We start from the raw sequence: 17,358 nt of genomic DNA, 5'->3' as shown, positions 1-17,358 counted from the left end.
CATTGGGTTTGGCCTTGGAGCATGTTTCTGGTCCGGTGACAGATGCGTCATCCACATTCTGTATTCCAGCTAAACCTCCTTTACTGTAGGGAGGATACAGGAGGGGAAGTGACTAACATTAGAGCCATTCAGACATCCTTTCCATATTCAAAAAGGAAATTGCTACATAGATAGAAATGTCACCAGGAAAGAGAAGTGCAGAGTAAGCCTCCTGTGAAATCCTGTCTTGTTGGGTTGGCAACGTTTGCACAATTAGTCATGTTGATGTTGAAGACACAGCATTGAACATTGTTTGTTGGTTGATTTAGAATTAAAGTCGACATTTGGCAACATACCATGAACAAGTATGGCAACTTGATCTCCCATAGTGCCAGTCAAAAATAAGATGGTTCACTATGCTGTTATGTTTGCTTGAAACCACAAGGGGGCGGATGAGGAGGACACAGGTCGTGTTTAAATAGTGATAGGAATGATTGCCAACTGCCAACTGGACATTGCGCTGCTCAGTTTAGGCTGCGTTTACTCCGGAAGCCCAATTATGATCTTTTTTTCACTAATTGGCCTTTTGACCAATCAGATCTGCTCTGAAAAAAATCTGATATGATTGGTTTAAAGACCAATTAGTGGGAAAAAAATATCAGAAATTGACTGCCTGTCTAAAGTCAGCCTAGATATTTTACTTCTGTGGACTCAGACAAATCTGAATGACTCTTATCAACAATAGCCTTGGAATTATTGTTGGATTTGAGTTTGGGGTCCAACCTTCTAGGGAAACCAGATTGTGCAATAGTAGGAATATTGCCTACAATAGTCCTGGACATACAGTATGTGAGTGAAACAATGTTCCGAGAATGTTTAGAATTGTTCTAGTGTCCAATGTCTCTTCACATTCATCTTTGAAACGGGCAAAACCCAAATGCACATTTCCGTGGAAAATAAATACGGTTGTACTTCACATTGTACAGGGAATCCAGTCCGGATTTTCCGTCCTGCCTTGGCAGCAGGGGAGGCAGGTAAACGTTTCTTCCACATCTCGCAGATACAGAAATCAGACTCCAGTTGCCACAGGTGGTTGTACTTTTCCGTGTTTTACTCGTACTTTCCCTCTACTTTGTTCGGCTTGTTGTTTTTCTATGCTGGATCTCGTTGGATTTGAATAGACTTTGGGAGCAACGTCTCCGTACAGCGGAATTTCGCATCTTTGAAAAATATGGCGGGATGTCAGGATCATGTAGCTTCACAAACAATAGCAGCATTACGTCTGTTTCTTGAGGTTTAATGTAGAGACCTTGTGACCGAAGTTTTTCTTGTTTTGTCTTCCCTGGAATTCGTAAAAATGCCGTTCCACCAAAGAATCGTGGAGCCGCGGCATTTGTCTCGGTTGCCCAGGAGGGATGCCAAAACTTTGGGTGAAGAAGATGGGGCTTTCATAGTGGTGGATGGACGCAAACTTCGGAAGCCTGTTTTATTTACAGCCTTGGATGAGGTTTGCTCTCATACATTGATAAACATACTTCACCAACTTTCCGACCTATCACGAAATGCAAGCGACATATTTCTGGGGATTGAGATGGAGGCTGGAATGGTATTTCAAAGATCCTGCAGGATTCAAGTGCGCCTGGAAACTTTACACAATGCTGTCATCAAGTTCGATCACAAGAAAATCAAAATCCGTAAGTGTGATTGGGATGTTTTTTTGGTTGTCGTGTATTTGACACTACATATTTTCGTTGTTGAAGCAGTTTTTTTTTTTTTAAGACTACCCAGTCAGTCCTAATGATGTTTATAAATCATTGGTCAGTGTTTGTATATAGTAGTTAAGGTTTGTTGTTCAAAAGTAATACGTGTATCCTTATGCTGTGTACAGCATCATAATAATAGTTTTGTAACAAAATGCAGCCATTTAAAACGAGGTATTATTTAAATTAATCATGAAAGTGTTAATTTAAACTCTTAACGCAGCAAGCTACTTGAGGATTGCTAACGGGTTTGTTCATATTTGAATGAATTAATAACATATTGTCACATAGTATTGGTAAAAACAAGAGGGCGTGCCACTGTCGAGTAAACACATGGCGTGTGTTTGAGTTAGGTTTGCAGTTATGCTAATACGGTTATTCTACGGGCGTGAGTCCTGTCATATGTGATCGATTTCCAGGAACGCACTGACCATCTGCGCGATCTGGGGCGCCTGTGGCGTGGGGTCTTCAAAGCATGCTTCATAACGACATTTAGGACCTCGGGCGGGAGCGGCAACGACCAACCTTCACACAAGCCGAATCCTTCTGTCTCCTAGTCCTCAAAGATGAACGTGAAATCAATTCCCTTTTTGATAGCCTAATTGTTGACTCTCCACAATCCACACACTATCTTATTTTGAGGGTAGGGGCTTATGTTGAAGCTGACGCAATTCTTTCTTCGATTAAAAAAAAAATAGCATATGCTCGTATCCAGAGCGATTTAAGGTACTTAGTGAGTGCATACATGTTCGTACTTTTTCGTGCTGATGCTTGTCTTTAACTTTGGCATGTTTTGCTGTCTTGTGCCAGCCAGGCAGCTACGTCACGATTGCAAAGATACTTGCCATCCTGCTGCACTGAGTAAACAAACTGCTGTAACTTTTGAATCACAGCAAACTACCTGATTGATTGCCTACTAGTAGTGTGTCATTGTTTTATTATCTGCCAGGGAACTGTATCCCTGTTGTCTATTTATATTATTTTACCAAAAGGCACATATTTGGATTAATTTCCATTTCTTAAGCAGCTTGTTGGGAAACAGAGTTGACCACTTCAGGAAACATTTGTTGTCAGGTTGATGAATTTCCTCCTGGCTTTTTACACGCCACGCACCTCTTTTGGTTTGAATCTACATCCCATGCCAAAATCCCTGGTGAATCTTAATTCAACTTCCTCCCAGCAGTCAAAACTTAGTCAAGAGGAAGTACGGTTTAACAGTCTTTTCTTTGTCTGACTTCATCTACTAAAACACCAGACATACGACCACGTTTCTTTTGAGGACTTATTCACCAACAGCTGTAGCCTGACTGTAGCCTGACTGTAGCCTGACTGTAGCCTGACTGTACTCTACTTCTCCTCCGCCCCAGTGTAACACATACACCAGTTAGACACAGTTTATAGAGTATGTATGATGAGTAACAGACAGTAGGTTACATGCTGAACTTGATGGAATCAGTCATCATAATGATACTGAAAGGCAAGTTCTCCAGCTGGTGTAAGTCTACTACTTGACATATAACATATTCACTCCCTAATACCAAAGACCAGATTCAACTTGTTGTCAGAAAGCGCTTAATTAAACCTCTGATACCAGATACCCCATCTTATTAACTCTTTACACAGCCTGTGATACCAGATACTCTACTCACTGGTGAAGGCAATACACCAGAGAGACAGTTTTAATAAACCTCAGATACCACATGATACTAAATACCACCACATACCCAACCTCATTCTCCCAGGGTGGAGGCTTCTAGTTATAACCCAACCTCATTCTCCCAGGGTGGAGGCTTCTAGTTATAACCCAACCTCATTCTCCCAGGGTGGAGGCTTCTAGTTATAACCCAACCTCATTCTCCCAGGGTGGAGGCTTCTAGTTATAACCCAACCTCATTCTCCCAGGGTGGAGGCTTCTAGTTACAACCCAACCTCATTCTACCAGGGTGTATGCTTGTTAGCAGCTCAATCCCCAACAGACTTTCCCATAGAACCTGGGATTCCACCCGGGTCTGGCAACACCTCCAGTTGCTGGCCAGCCTCTCCCTTTCCATCTTTAGTCTAGTGTTTCTCAACTCCAGTCCTCCAGTGAATCAGCTGAGCTTGTCCAGAGCTACATCAACAACGTGTGCTGTTGGGGGTACTGGAGGACTGGAGTTAGGAAACACTAGTCTAAGCTACCTGCCGCTCCTAATGGGAAAACACCTGGCCCTACATCAGTCTACCTGTGGGGGTGTTTAAGCCCAACTTAGAGGTTAGTGAAGCCAGTGCAGGTCTTCTCTAGTTTGAGCCAGGAAGTTCTAGACAAGCTGTGAGAGAGAAGACTGGAATGTGGTTACATAGGGGAGCTTTAGTGTCCAAGAGAAGCACTGGCATGTTTTAAATGCCTGCCTTAGGTTCTATTACCCCCCCCCCCCCAACACACACACACACACACACACACACTTTGATCATATAATAAAATAGGCTCGTTATGACAGTTCTTATTATTTAAATATTAGACTGAATAAAGTTGAGCATAGTCTGTGCTCTCGCTAGGCAAGTGTAGAGTCATTTATGCAACGAGAATGATTTTGTAAAGACACAAAGCCACTGTTGCTATGCTAAAGCTAGCCCATACCCTGCTCTGGGTGCAGGTCTGCGTACAGATGGGAAGGAATCATATTACTCGTCAGGCGCAGTAGAATAGCAACAAGAGGAGCCCCTAGCTGCTTGGTGCTTGACATTTAGGGAAGGGCATGTTCGTATGTGTCTGCGGACACATGCTCCTGAGTTTGTCTGGGGGTCAGAGTTCATTGTAGTGGCATGGTCAGCCTCTCTTTCTGGAGGGAAACACCTGAGTGAATCAAGAGTTAGGTTAAGCAAAGTCAAGTAGTTTATACCTGTTAGCACTTCAGCCCTCAAACGGGTCACTGCCACGCCTGAACTTCAACCAACACAATAACAACTTCTGCCACTTGTGATGGCTCAGTAGGCACGGAGCAGGATGCTGTCAATACCAGAGTTGTTGGATTAATTCCCACATGGGCTACTCAATGATATGTTATCTATAGGCCCAAGTTGGGTAAAGATAAAAGCATTTGCTTAATGAACATGGAATTATTTTGGAGCTACGCTGAAGTTGCACCATGTAATTAGATGGAATGAAATAGTGCCTATCTTTCCCATTCATTCTCCTCATGCATCTAGCTAGATCAACGACACCACAGATGGCGTGGGAAATGGACTCCTCTTAACCGTAGACTACTTTTTATGGAGACTTCAGAGTGATTTCAGGGAGAACTGTTTCTTTAAAGGCGCTACATGTAGTATGGCTCACCCACGTGGGAGCTAGGGAAATTTGAACCACACTTAGGTTGAATATAAACAATATTTGTGAATATTAACAATATTTGTTGTTATTGAAAAGAGATTTCGCATCGATTTTAGATGGTGCAATTATTCCCAACACTATTCAGTGTTTGTTTTCTGAAATAAACTGAAATTGAGCGAGGCGTGTAGAATTTCAGCAACCAGGAAATGACAGAGCGATGTCTACATTGTTCGGTGTGCTCAGTTAGGTGACCAGGCCTTTTAGTGAAGCCCATGTTATAGAGGGAGGGCGCAGTTTTCCCATTTTGATAACAGAACCTGGCATGGCTTTTGTCAAATCTAAAGTTTTCATTTTCAGATTGCGATTTTGCATTGGTCCAAAATAAAAAAAAATTGTGAGGAAAATAATTCTACCATTACTCCAGATATATTATGGATATTTTCTACAATATTCTACATCTAGTTCCTTTAAGTCTACCACATAATAAGCCAATTTCTGTCATTTGTTAGAAACGGCTTGGCCAAATATAGAGGGTTTGTCTTTCAGTAGGGAGTTGTGGGTTATTTTAATATGGAAAGTGTGTCAAACGGTATTGAAGGTTAATTGGAGTGTAGGCAGTGTTAGGGCCTCCCTTTTCAGATAGCTTAGGACACACACTACAAGACTGCCTAGACACACACACACACACACACATTCAGATGCCCTGCTGATCTCACACACACACACACACACACACACACACACACACCCCAAAGCGGTCACATTCCTCCCCTTATCCCTCTCTGATATTTATAGATGTGTATGTCTTTGCTCGTTCGCCCCTCATCTCTCACACGCTGCCATGTGGAGTGTGTGTGTGTCTGCCTGGGTGCTTCTCAAGGACCTTTGTGTCTGATTCTTGTCATGGAATCACTCTTACTGAAGGACATGACAGCAGGTCTGGGCTCAGTCTGCTTCAGTCTAAGTTTAGACAGCTACTGTACTGTGTCTCTGTGTGCACACTGTGGCCTATAGTACACACATACCTGCCTAATGATAACTTAAGTGTTTTTCATAGATGAAAGTGCTCTCTAAAGTAAAGGTTATAACATAGTAGGGAGGAACACTGATGTGGCTCTAATTTGTTGTTCATGTTGTGAACCTTGTTTTCTTAGTCCTGTACGCCCACCTGTCCGACTGCTTTCACATTCCAGCGAGACACGTGTGTGTACACACACACACACGGACCAGAATGAGGGTTAAGGGGCTCTTTCTCTCCTCCTGTTGACCTACAGTAGTGGTGAAACGAGGTAACCTGATGTTATCCCCTTCTCACCGCTCTGTACCCTGGCATGGCCTGGATCCCTCTGTACCCTGGCATGGCCTGGATCCCCCTCTCACCCCTCTGTACCCTGGCATGGCCTGGATCCCCCTCTCACCCCTCTGTACCCTGGCATGGCCTGGATCCCCCTCTCACCCCTCTGTACCCTGGCATGGCCTGGATCCCCCTCTCACCCCTCTGTACCCTGGCATGGCCTGGATCCCTCTGTACCCTGGCATGGCCTGGATCCCCCTCTCACCCCTCTGTACCCTGGCATGGCCTGGATCCCCCTCTCACCCCTCTGTACCCTGGCATGGCCTGGATCCCCCTCTCACCCCTCTGTACCCTGGCATGGCCTGGATCCCTCTGTACCCTGGCATGGCCTGGATCCCTCTGTACCCTGGCATGGCCTGGATCCCCCTCTCACCCCTCTGTACCCTGGCATGGCCTGGATCCCTCTGTACCCTGGCATGGCCTGGATCCCCCTCTCACCCAACCTGGGTGGTCTGAGGTAGCGTGAGATACCCACATGGACTCTTTCTCTCATTGCCCCCCCAGAGCCATGGCTCTGCTGCTCCCTCCATTCTGTCATTGGACCCTGGTTGCATTTTAGAACCCGCCTGGCTGCTTCCATTGGCTTCCATTGATGGGAAAGGATTTGTGTATTCTCAAAACGTCCTGACTGGCTTTTGTCCAGTTAGAGATGGCAATGACAGCATGGAGTGAAGTGAGGCCAGGAGACATGGAGTTAGAGGTGTGTGTGTGTGTGTGTGTGTGTGTGTGTGTGTGCGCACAATGGGTCACAATGTGGAAAAGAAACCCAACCGTCACCACTGGTAAAAGGGAAAGTGACCCCAATGACGTCTTCTCTCACTTCCATGCTAATCTTTTGACTTTGTCATGTGACATTTCCTGTTCCTAACGGGAAGAAACTCCTAATCTGTCTCATCGGAAATTGATTTTATGTTGACGTAGGATGGCTGAACCGTGACGCTGTACTGTATTGTAAGACTTAAAGTAAACGGAAAGCCGTTTTCCCCCTTTTCTTTTGATGTAAGTATTAAATCCTAGTGTGTGTGGAGACAGTCCAGTACAACCAGTCTAGTGGTAAGCCTGTGAGAGCTGTAGGATTAAGGCTTGGATCTAAACATGTATAGTTGTAGAGAGTGAGGGTGCCTTGCCTGTCTTTCTATCGCTGTCTCTCCTGAACATTTTCTCTCTCCTGAACATTTTCTCTCTCCTGAACATTTTCTCTCTTCTGAACATTTTCTCTCTCCTGAACATTTTCTCTCTCCTGAACATTTTCTCTCTCCTGAACATTTTCTCTCTCCTGAACATTCTCTCTCTCCTGTCAAACTCTGTCATTGGGGAGATGGTATTTTACGCTGTGACTCCGTAGTACCTACACACATTGTATGGATAATACACACACACACACACTTTAACAAAGTGTTCTGCCATCATCCAGTCCAGATGTGCGTACACCAACATTGTGTCATCATCCGGCAGGGACACACACACACACTCATCCCTGGTTCTCTCCGTGGTTGGAGTACCAGAGCCAGGCTGACAGACCTAGAAGGGATGCTGATCAGTGAGTAATCTGGGGCTTTACCCAGCCCAGGGGAGATGAGCATGATTTAATCCCCTCTAGGGTGGCCTGTCCCTGGGATAGGAGCCAGTGAGGGAGTCAGTCTACTTCCATCTAGCCCCGTGTAGCTCAGTTGGTAGAGCATGGAGCTTGCAACACCAGGGTTTTGGGTTCAATTCCCACACGGGGGACAGTATGAAAATGTGTGCACTCTGGATAAGAGCGTCTGCTAAATGATTAACAGGTAGATGTCTCCACAATCACTACAGCGTCAATGTTTTCTCTCGCGTTTATCACACACACACACACACACACACACACACACACACACACACACACAGCTCATTGAAGGGTTTGTGTAGTTCAGCAAGGGTTCAGGCTACTTTGTTTTCTTATCCCTTTTCTAGAACTCTAGTGTCTTTTAGTGAAACAGACACAAGTAGAAAAAGCAAAATGTCCAGATGTTCAAATTGGTAACATTTGGGATGAAGACAGAAACAAACAAATACCAGAATGTTGAAAGAACATTGTTTTAAGTGTATAGCTGTATTACCACTGCTATGCTGCTCCTGTAAATATAATATTTTGACTGTTGGTCAACAGTGTATAATGTGTATAACACAATCTCTCCTTTTTCTTCAGTAGTGTCCTTTTTTAAGTGCATCAGTCGTCAATAACTCATTTATACTCTATCCAGATATGTTTTGAAGCCTCTCTTCCCCTCTGCCTGTTCTTTCATATGGCTTCCAGGCCTGTCTCTGCTGTGTCCATTCCTCTGCCTGTTCTTTCATATGGCTTCCAGGCCTGTCTCTGCTGTGTCCATCCCTCTGCCTGTTCTTTCATATGGCTTCCAGGCCTGTCTCTGCTGTGTCCATCCCTCTGCCTGTTCTTTCATATGGCTTCCAGGCCTGTCTCTGCTGTGACCATCCCTCTGCCTGTTCTTTCATATGGCTTCCAGGCCTGTCTCTGCTGTGTCCATCCCTCTGCCTGTTCTTTCATATGGCTTCCAGGCCTGTCTCTGCTGTGTCCATCCCTCTGCCTGTTCTTTCATATGGCTTCCAGGCCTGTCTCTGCTGTGTCCATCCCTCTGCCTGTTCTTTCATATGGCTTCCAGGCCTGTCTCTGCTGTGTCCATTCCTCTGCCTGTTCTTTCATATGGCTTCCAGGCCTGTCTCTGCTGTGTCCATCCCTCTGCCTGTTCTTTCATATGGCTTCCAGGCCTGTCTCTGCTGTGTCCATCCCTCTGCCTGCAGCGCTGACGTCACAACTCATACAGCCACTCTGGCCACTACAAAGACATAACACGACACTCTTTTCTCCCCTTCATCTGTTCAGGCACTGAATGTACTGTTTCTCTCCCTCGCGCTCTCTCTCTGTCTCTCTCTCTCTCTCTCTCTCTGCCAGGTGCTGTTTGTTTGTCAGGTGTGGACGTTTGGTAGCAGGAAAGGTTCTCTAACTTAGGTGTGTATGTTTGCCTATGTGTGTGTTCGCCTGTTTCCACCAGCATGTGTTTCAGCACCTCTTAACCCTGGCTATTGTGACCGACTGTTTTACAGCTGAAACTCGCCCACGTTCCTCCATTTTTATTTCCCCTCAAAGACGACATGAGTGTGTTTTTCCATAGCTGTGACCCTGAGCTCTCTCATGGACCGGTGACCTGTCTAAAGGTGTTGAGGGAGGCTGATTGGTGCCTGGACTCGGGGCTCACTCATTCATCATTGTGCTCTGTAACATGATTTCGAGTGCCGTAACAGCGCCTTCAGAAAGTATTCACACACCTGGACTTTTTCCACATTGTGTTGTGTTACAACCTGTATTTAAAATTGATTAAATTGAAATGTATCACTGGCCTACACCCAATAATCCATATTGTCATCGGTTTTTAGACTATTTTTTTTAAACAAATGTAATAAAAAATGAAAAGCTGGAAAGCGTTGAGTCAGTACCTGTTCAACCCTTGTTGTTCTGACAAGCCTACATAAGTTCAGGAGTAACCATGTGCTTAAGTCACAACTTGCGTGGACTCACTCTGTGTTTATTTAATGGGGTTTTAACAGGATTTTTAAATGACTTGCCCATCTCTGTACCCCACACAATTATCTAAAAGGTCCCTCAGTCGAGCAGTGAATTGCAAACACAGATTCAACCACAAAGACCAGGGAGGTTTTCCAATGGCTTGTAAAGAAGGGTGTTTCTTGGTATAGTATTTGTCCTATTTCACACATGTACAAGTATGTATTAATTAAGCATGTGTGAATTGGAAATATGTTTCCTGCATGTCCCAACTCCCCCAGAGACACCGTCGGAGATTAGGACCAGGGTCTGTACATAATACATGAGATATGATAAGGGATTGTCACCCATGAATAGACAAGTGGATCAGGGAAATGATACCTAGTGATTGTAAGATGTGCTGATAAAACAACAAGTCGTGTGTGTGTGTGTGTGTGTATACATGGTCTGTATCATTGGTTTGTACAGCGAACACTATTGTCCTGCCTACTACTCTTTTCAGAAAATATGCATTTCATTATTTTGTTGCTAAGCAGCTAAATAACAGAAGTACTGTTTCCTCGACAACATGTTCAGTCACATGAGTAAAAGCATTTGACTTTAAACCGAGAGCCACAATAAGACTGACAACTGATAATGGAATCACACAGAGGATTGCTGCTCCAGTAGTGACCTCACAGAGTTGTCGTGTTGTGACTTTGCATCTTGTATTTGTTTCTCCAGTGCGTCTGTCCCTACCCACCTCTAGTGATGTAGCTCATTTCTCCAGTGCGTCTGTCCCTACCCACCTCTAGTGATGTAGCTCATTTCTCCAGTGCGTCTGTCCCTACCCACCTCTACTGATGTAGCTCATTTCTCCAGTGCGTGTGTCCCTACCCACCTCTACTGATGTAGCTCATTTCTCCAGTGTTTCCCTGTGTTCATGTTAGAGAGGCTGACTGCATGGAGGTGAACAGTGCTCTCAGAAGTCCAAACACTGGCACCTGTAGTCTGTGTTATCTCTCTAAGTGCTTACCCTGCTATTAATAAAGTTACCCTTTAAATAAGAGCAAACACGGTTAGACTCTGACCACACCCTGCTGTGATTGATCACACGCGCGAGCACACACACACACACACACACACACACACACACACACACACACACACACACACACACACACACACAGCAGGTGGAAGCTCATTTTACAGAAACACAAAGCTTATTATTGTCATCCAGCTTCTATACTTTACAGCTTTTATGTACAAGGGAACTTACTGTACACCATACACACTAGGGTTGGCACAATACCGGTATTGAGCTGTAAGGAAGGTCCTAAACAGTCCTTATGTTGGAAAAAACAGCTTTATGTTGTCACATTTAGTTTATTATTCAGATTTCAGGCCCAGTGCAGTCAATTCCCTGTCTTTTGTGTGATATTGTACAACAGCTCATGAAACAACACTGTAAAAGTGTGAAAACATTTGGTCAGTGTTATTTCCTGATAGTTGCTGGTATAAAAAAAAAAAAAAAAAATCTACACAGGACCTTCTGATAAGCAGGTTTGCATGGGCGGGAGTTTGGGCTTTCCATGGTGACATCCCCATGCAGTCAATTGGTTAATAGACCAAACCTCTCTGCCAATAACAGCTAGTTTTCAGTTTTCTCCTCCCCACTCTGACCACTCCCAGACAGTCCTAGCTAAATCCTTGCTTGAGAATTATTATTATTTTTTTAGCTTAAAAGCTATTTTTGCCCATTTTAATGAAACGTATTACAGTAAGGTAATTGTTACCCAGAAAATATTTTTATATTGATATAAAAACGGCTGCATTGGGCCTTATTTAAGATCACTTTATTCCTCAATTGTAAACAAGGTCCAACTGAAGTTTGACTACAGCTTCATCCCAACCCCTCTGAAAGACACACCTTCATGACAGGTTGGAGCAGTGGGCTGCCACACAGGGGCACCTATGGAGCAGTGGGCTGCCACACAGGGAGCCTATGGAGCAGTGGGCTGCCACACAGGGAGCCTATGGAGCAGTGGGCTGCCACACAGGGAGCCTATGGAGCAGTGGGCTGCCACACAGGGAGCCTATGGAGCAGTGGGCTGCCACACAGGGAGCCTATGGAGCAGTGGGCTGCCACACAGGGAGCCTATGGAGCAGTGGGCTGCCACACAGGGCGCCTATGGAGCAGTGGGCTGCCACACAGGGCGCCTATGGAGCAGTAGTTGTGGGGGATTAAGTGCCTTGTTCAAGGGCGCAATGGCATCTAGGATTTGATAGCAGCAACACTCTGGTTGCCAGATCTTTCCCATCAGACCCGGGATTTGAACAGACAGCCCTTCGGTTTCTGGCTCGCCTCTCTAACCGCTAGGCTACCTTTGCAAGGTATAGCTCTACAATATTTGACATGAAGTAGGTTTTCAAAGGATCATAAAGTTAAGTCTGCTTTGCCAAGGAAAATCTGGGATTGTGGTATGGGGATACTGGTATCGTGACAACCCACACACACTGCTGAATGAGGACTGGCTCAGGATAAATAAACAGGGATTTTCTGCCACATCTGTCGCTAGTGCTATGACCCCCCCCACCCTCTTACACACACACACACACACACACACACACACACACACAGAGACATCATATCCTCATGATTTGCATTGGAGCCTGTATAAACACTCTACTGTGCCCTCAGTCAGAGGAAATACCATTACATACACCACAGTCTATGGACAGGCTGTAAGGCCAGTTCCTCCTCTAGTACACGTTATTGAACTATGCGTAAGTCTTCACTTCATTGGAGTTTGAGCTCCAGTGTTGGGTTGGTATTACTGAATTGGTTCAGCTGTGATCAACTTCCTTGTTGAAAATGTATGTTTTTCCACCTCTCGTAACTTCGGTGTTTGAGCTCTCGCTGACTTGTCAATGAGTGGGTCAGATGGGCCCCTTTGGCCACAGAGGGAAGAGGGTAACATTATAACCTCCTCCTTCTTCCCGTGTAGTGACATGACATGATGAGGGTCAGTGCCAGGGGGTTAGTAGTGTTCTCCCAGACCAGTCCCCACACCAAACGGGTGTGTGTCAACCAGAACAACACCCAGTGTGATCTGAATGCCCTCACTTCTCCAGGTCAGCCATGATGTCAGGAAGAGTAGTAGGCCAGCCCTCACACCATAAACCAGCATAGTGTCATGGACTGGGTCATTTGAGCAGTAACTCATTGTAATGTATATGTAATGTTTATACGATGGGGTTAGTAATGTGTTATAGTGTTGAGGAGGACTGGGGTAAGTGTAACTAAAAGGGATTGTAATAGGTTTGTATTGGCAGCTCTGCAAAGCATCTTCACTGACTATCAAGCCTTCCTGGAAAACATCCTCCGGAGGTCCTCTCTGACACGGAAGACAGCTGTGTGTGTGTGTGTGTGTGTGTGTGTTGAGCGAGATAACATTTGAGAGATCCCTTTCAGCATTTCTGTTGGCCAGTTCCTGTCTTTCTGTCTCTCAGAACTTTTTATTCCCTTGCTTTCTATTCTATGGGATCAGGATGGGTTGGACTAAAAATAAAATACTAGCTTGTCCTCTCTCTCTCTATCTCTCTCTCTCTCTCTCTCTCTCTCTCTCTCTGCTGTGTTGTTTTATGTGAGTGTTTCCCTCTGTTCTCTCTCTGTTTTTCATTGGCCTGTGTGTTATACTGGAGGGGCTGAGGAGTGTTTTGTTTGGAGCTCTTTGACTGCAGCTGGACGCTGTTGTGGCCTAGGAGAGGATGGAACAGTAAAACTGGTGACAATATAGAACAGGATAGATTAACCTGCTATATTAAAGTGCTGGTAATCAATAGTTGAAGTTAAACCACAAGATCTCACAGGCACACTTCATTACCCGTGGTATACGGTTTATTATACTGTGCTCTCGAGTGGCGCAGCGGTCTAAGGCGCTGCATCATAGTGCTAGAGGCGTCACTACAGACACCCTGGTTTGAATCCAGGCTGTATCACAACTGGCAGTGATTGGGAGTCCCATAGGGCGGGGCACAATTGGCCCAGCGTTATCCGTGTTTGGCCGGTGTCCAAAAAAAAAGTTATGTAAAAAATATATATACCACGGCTGTCAGCCAATCGGCATTGAGGACTTTGACTGCGCTCTAGAGTCAAACACTACTTGTTTCCAACTCTTTTGTTGATAATTCCTTGGCCTGAGGCAGAAACTGTCCCTATCGTCCATCATGCCCCCCCCCCCCAGAACACTGAGAACTCTGTGCGCTCCAGTGTGTATTACCTCGTATCTCTGCTGAGAGAATAGGGCTATATGACATACTCTACACAGGAATCTCTGTGTGTGCTTCTTGTCTGCTTCCCATGTATCATACCCAGCTCTCTGTCTCTCTCTACAACGCCACTGACATAGTGCACCATTCTGTCAACGCCAAATCTGTACCTTGCTCATAGACGGGTTGGTTGTTTAGCAACAACACCGAAGCGTGTGCAGCTATGGGGTTGGCTTAAATTGTTGACATGTAAACTATATTTTGTCTCCAATTTTTTTAATTGAAAACAAAAATAAATTTGCACAATGAGTAGATTGTTACTGTTGTTGGTTAGCTAGCTAGTGAATTTCAGCCATATTAGCATTGACAAGAAATCAGTCAACACCTGAAAACAAGACATTGTTTCCTCTTGTTCTTGATACCATCTTGCTAGTAATCTGGCCATCAAGAATCACAACAACACTGATTTCTGCCCCATGGAAGCATGCACATTGCTTTCCTGACGTTGGCAGCTAACCCATCGACGCACAGAAAAGAAGTCTGCTTAAACCTAGAGGAATTATTTTGACCTGTTGGCATGTTTAGCTAGAAACAGCTTGACCTCAACAATAGAGAGAAAACAGTCTGATTAAATCTGGAGATTTGTTTTGATCTCTATGTGTTTGGCATGTGCTTGACTTGTTGAGCTCCTAACAATCTGGCAGGATTGACCAGTATGTTACGTTATGTTTGGCATGTGTGTCTGTAGGAGCTGGTCTGAGACCATGGTTATGTCATGTCTCTGGCAGGCCTGGCTGTCATAACTGGCCCCAGATCAGTGGTCATTCCTCTGCAGGGGTTTACTGACTGAGTGATGTGACGATGAAAGCAGATGTCTGTCAGTCCGCCCTATCCATGCACTGCTCTTTACTACAACCAGATGTTTCTCTATCCTCTCTCTTTCTTGCTTGCTCTCGTTCTCTCTCTCTCTCTCTCTCTTTCCTTTCTTCCGTTATTCTCAGGCTTCCCCTGTCCTGTTCTTTACAACAACCACATGAGAGAGAACTCTTGGTTCTGTCTTTACTTGCATGCCCAAATGGCTGGAAGATGACTGAATGTATTTGTTTAGAAGTTTCCCTAATTACTGAGTGTGTAACATATTCACTGTGAATCTCTTCTCTGCCGCTAAGGCCCGGGTGTCTGGCGCGTAACTTTACCACGCTACACGTCGTTGATGAGTGTGGAGAAGAAAGAGGAAAATCCAAACCACCTGCTGCTCCCTGTAATGCCAACGACACACAGAAACAGGACTTTATAGGATGTAAGCGGAGAACGTTTATGGTTGTGTTGCAGTTTATTAAACATGAAGGCACCATAAAGGACCGTGGAGGCTTAGAACCGCAGAGGAAGAAGTAGTGGTTATAATACCGAACTGACATGGCTCACACACACACACACACACACACACACACACAGCGTTTACAGAGCAGGACCGTGTCGTAATAACTCACATTGCATATGCAGTGATCCATGTCATAACTCACAAAATGTCTCAAGTCTACTGTATCATAATAACCCGTTAAGTGTGTGCTGCTAGCTGGTTCATATTCATAATAGGCAGCAGCGAAATGGTTCTTCCTTTACAATGGAAATGTTTTCCCTCATTGCGCGCTGAAGGTTGGGTCTACACAGTCAATCACACAGCGCTACCCTACAGCTTGGGGTTTTCTGTAGGCCATATGTGAGATCCTTTCGCTGGGCCCTTCCAGGCCTTAAGTGGGGATTTTCAGAGCCAGTGGATGGAATTCTGAATCTGATTCTATAGAGCAGAGTATTGTTGATCTCCAGGACTTAAGCCCTGGTACAAGTCCTGTTACAGCATGTTGCTGAGGATGGCATGGCACAGAGGCATTAGAATGGCCTTTCATTCTTTACCGGTGGAAAAGTGGTGTGGTGGAGTGCTGTTGCTCTAGGGGGATGGCTCCTATTTGTTGATTTTGAGAGGTGTGTTCAGTACAGGCTTGTTGCTTGTTAAAACAAGAATAAGTAACTAACAACTGTTTCCACCAAAAACCCAGGCTAGACAATATGTGAAAGTGGCATGTCTCATTTTTGGCGGTTTAAGTATAGTAGTTGTCTCACGTAGCTTTGAGATATGACCAGCTGTGTGTGTGTGTGTGTGTGTGTGTGTCTGTTGAACTTGGCCAGACTTTCTGTGTCTCTCAGACGTTTCATCCCCTTGGTTATTCTGTGGGATGAGAATGGGTTTGACTAAAAATAAAAACCGGTGCTTTTCTCTGAGTCAGCTGGCTCTTTTTTTATTTCAGCAGTTTCTTCCCTCTTTCTTTCTCTGCCTCGTTGGAGGTTTCTGTTTGAGTTGGACACTCAGACTACAGGTGTTTCCTTCTGTGTAGAATGAGGGTCAGTTCCACTTAAGTCAGGAGTTCTCTTAAGGTGAAACTGAACTGTCCGGCATTGAAACTGTACTGTCCGGTATTGAAACTGAACCATTTGAGAAAGTGTCAGTAAACAAAATGGAATTGAGCCCAATGCTGGTGTGTGGCCAGTGTTTATATTGGTATTAAGTTACTGCTCTCAGCTGGTGTGTGGCCAGTGTTTATATTGGTATTAAGTTACTGCTCTCAGCTGGTGTGTGGCCAGTGTTTATATTGGTATTAAGTTACTGCTCTCAGCTGGTGTGTGGACGGTTTTTATATTGGTATTAAGTTACTGCTCTCAGCTGGCGTGTGGCCGGTTTTTATATTGGTATTACGTTACTGCTCTCAGCTGGCGTGTGGCCGGTTTTTATATTGGTATTACGTTACTGCTCTCAGCTGGTGTGTGGCCGGTTTTTATATTGGTATTAAGTTACTGCTCTCAGCTGGTGTGTGGCCGGTTTTTATATTGGTATTAAGTTACTGCTCTCAGCTGGTGTGTGGCCGGTTTTTATATTGGTATTAAGTTACTGCTCTCAGCTGGTGTGTGGCCGGTTTTTATATTGGTATTAAGTTACTGCTCTCAGCTGGTGTGTGGCCGGTTTTTATATTGGTATTAAGTTACTGCTCTCAGCTGGTGTGTGGCCAGTGTTTATATTGGTATTAAGTTACTGCTCTCAGCTGGCGTGTGGCCGGTTTTTATATTGGTATTAAGTTACTGCTCTCAGCTGGTGTGTGGC

General features: G+C 44.8%; 1 protein-coding gene across 3 annotated transcripts in view; it reads left to right on the top strand.

The window, feature by feature from the left end:
* The first annotated feature begins 1,041 nt into the window (after nt 1–1,041).
* Nucleotides 1,042–17,358, top strand: part of nhsl1b (NHS-like 1b) — a 170,239-nt gene continuing 153,922 nt past the window's right edge. For 2 of the 3 annotated variants that reach the window (XM_029745801.1, XM_029745760.1), the window contains exon 1: nt 1,043–1,673. In XM_029745801.1, coding sequence (XP_029601661.1) covers nt 1,337–1,673 — 337 coding nt within the window. In that variant the 5' untranslated portion in view covers nt 1,043–1,336. Of the gene's footprint in view, nt 1,674–17,358 lie in introns of all 3 variants that reach the window. The other variant, XM_029745901.1, reaches the window with a different exon arrangement.

The sequence above is a fragment of the Salmo trutta genome, chromosome 1 (genome assembly GCF_901001165.1).
Source record: "Salmo trutta chromosome 1, fSalTru1.1, whole genome shotgun sequence".
Classification (NCBI taxonomy): Eukaryota; Metazoa; Chordata; class Actinopteri; order Salmoniformes; family Salmonidae; genus Salmo; species Salmo trutta.
Note: the sequence above shows the minus strand (reverse complement) of the source record. Positions and strands in the feature narration are given on the sequence as shown.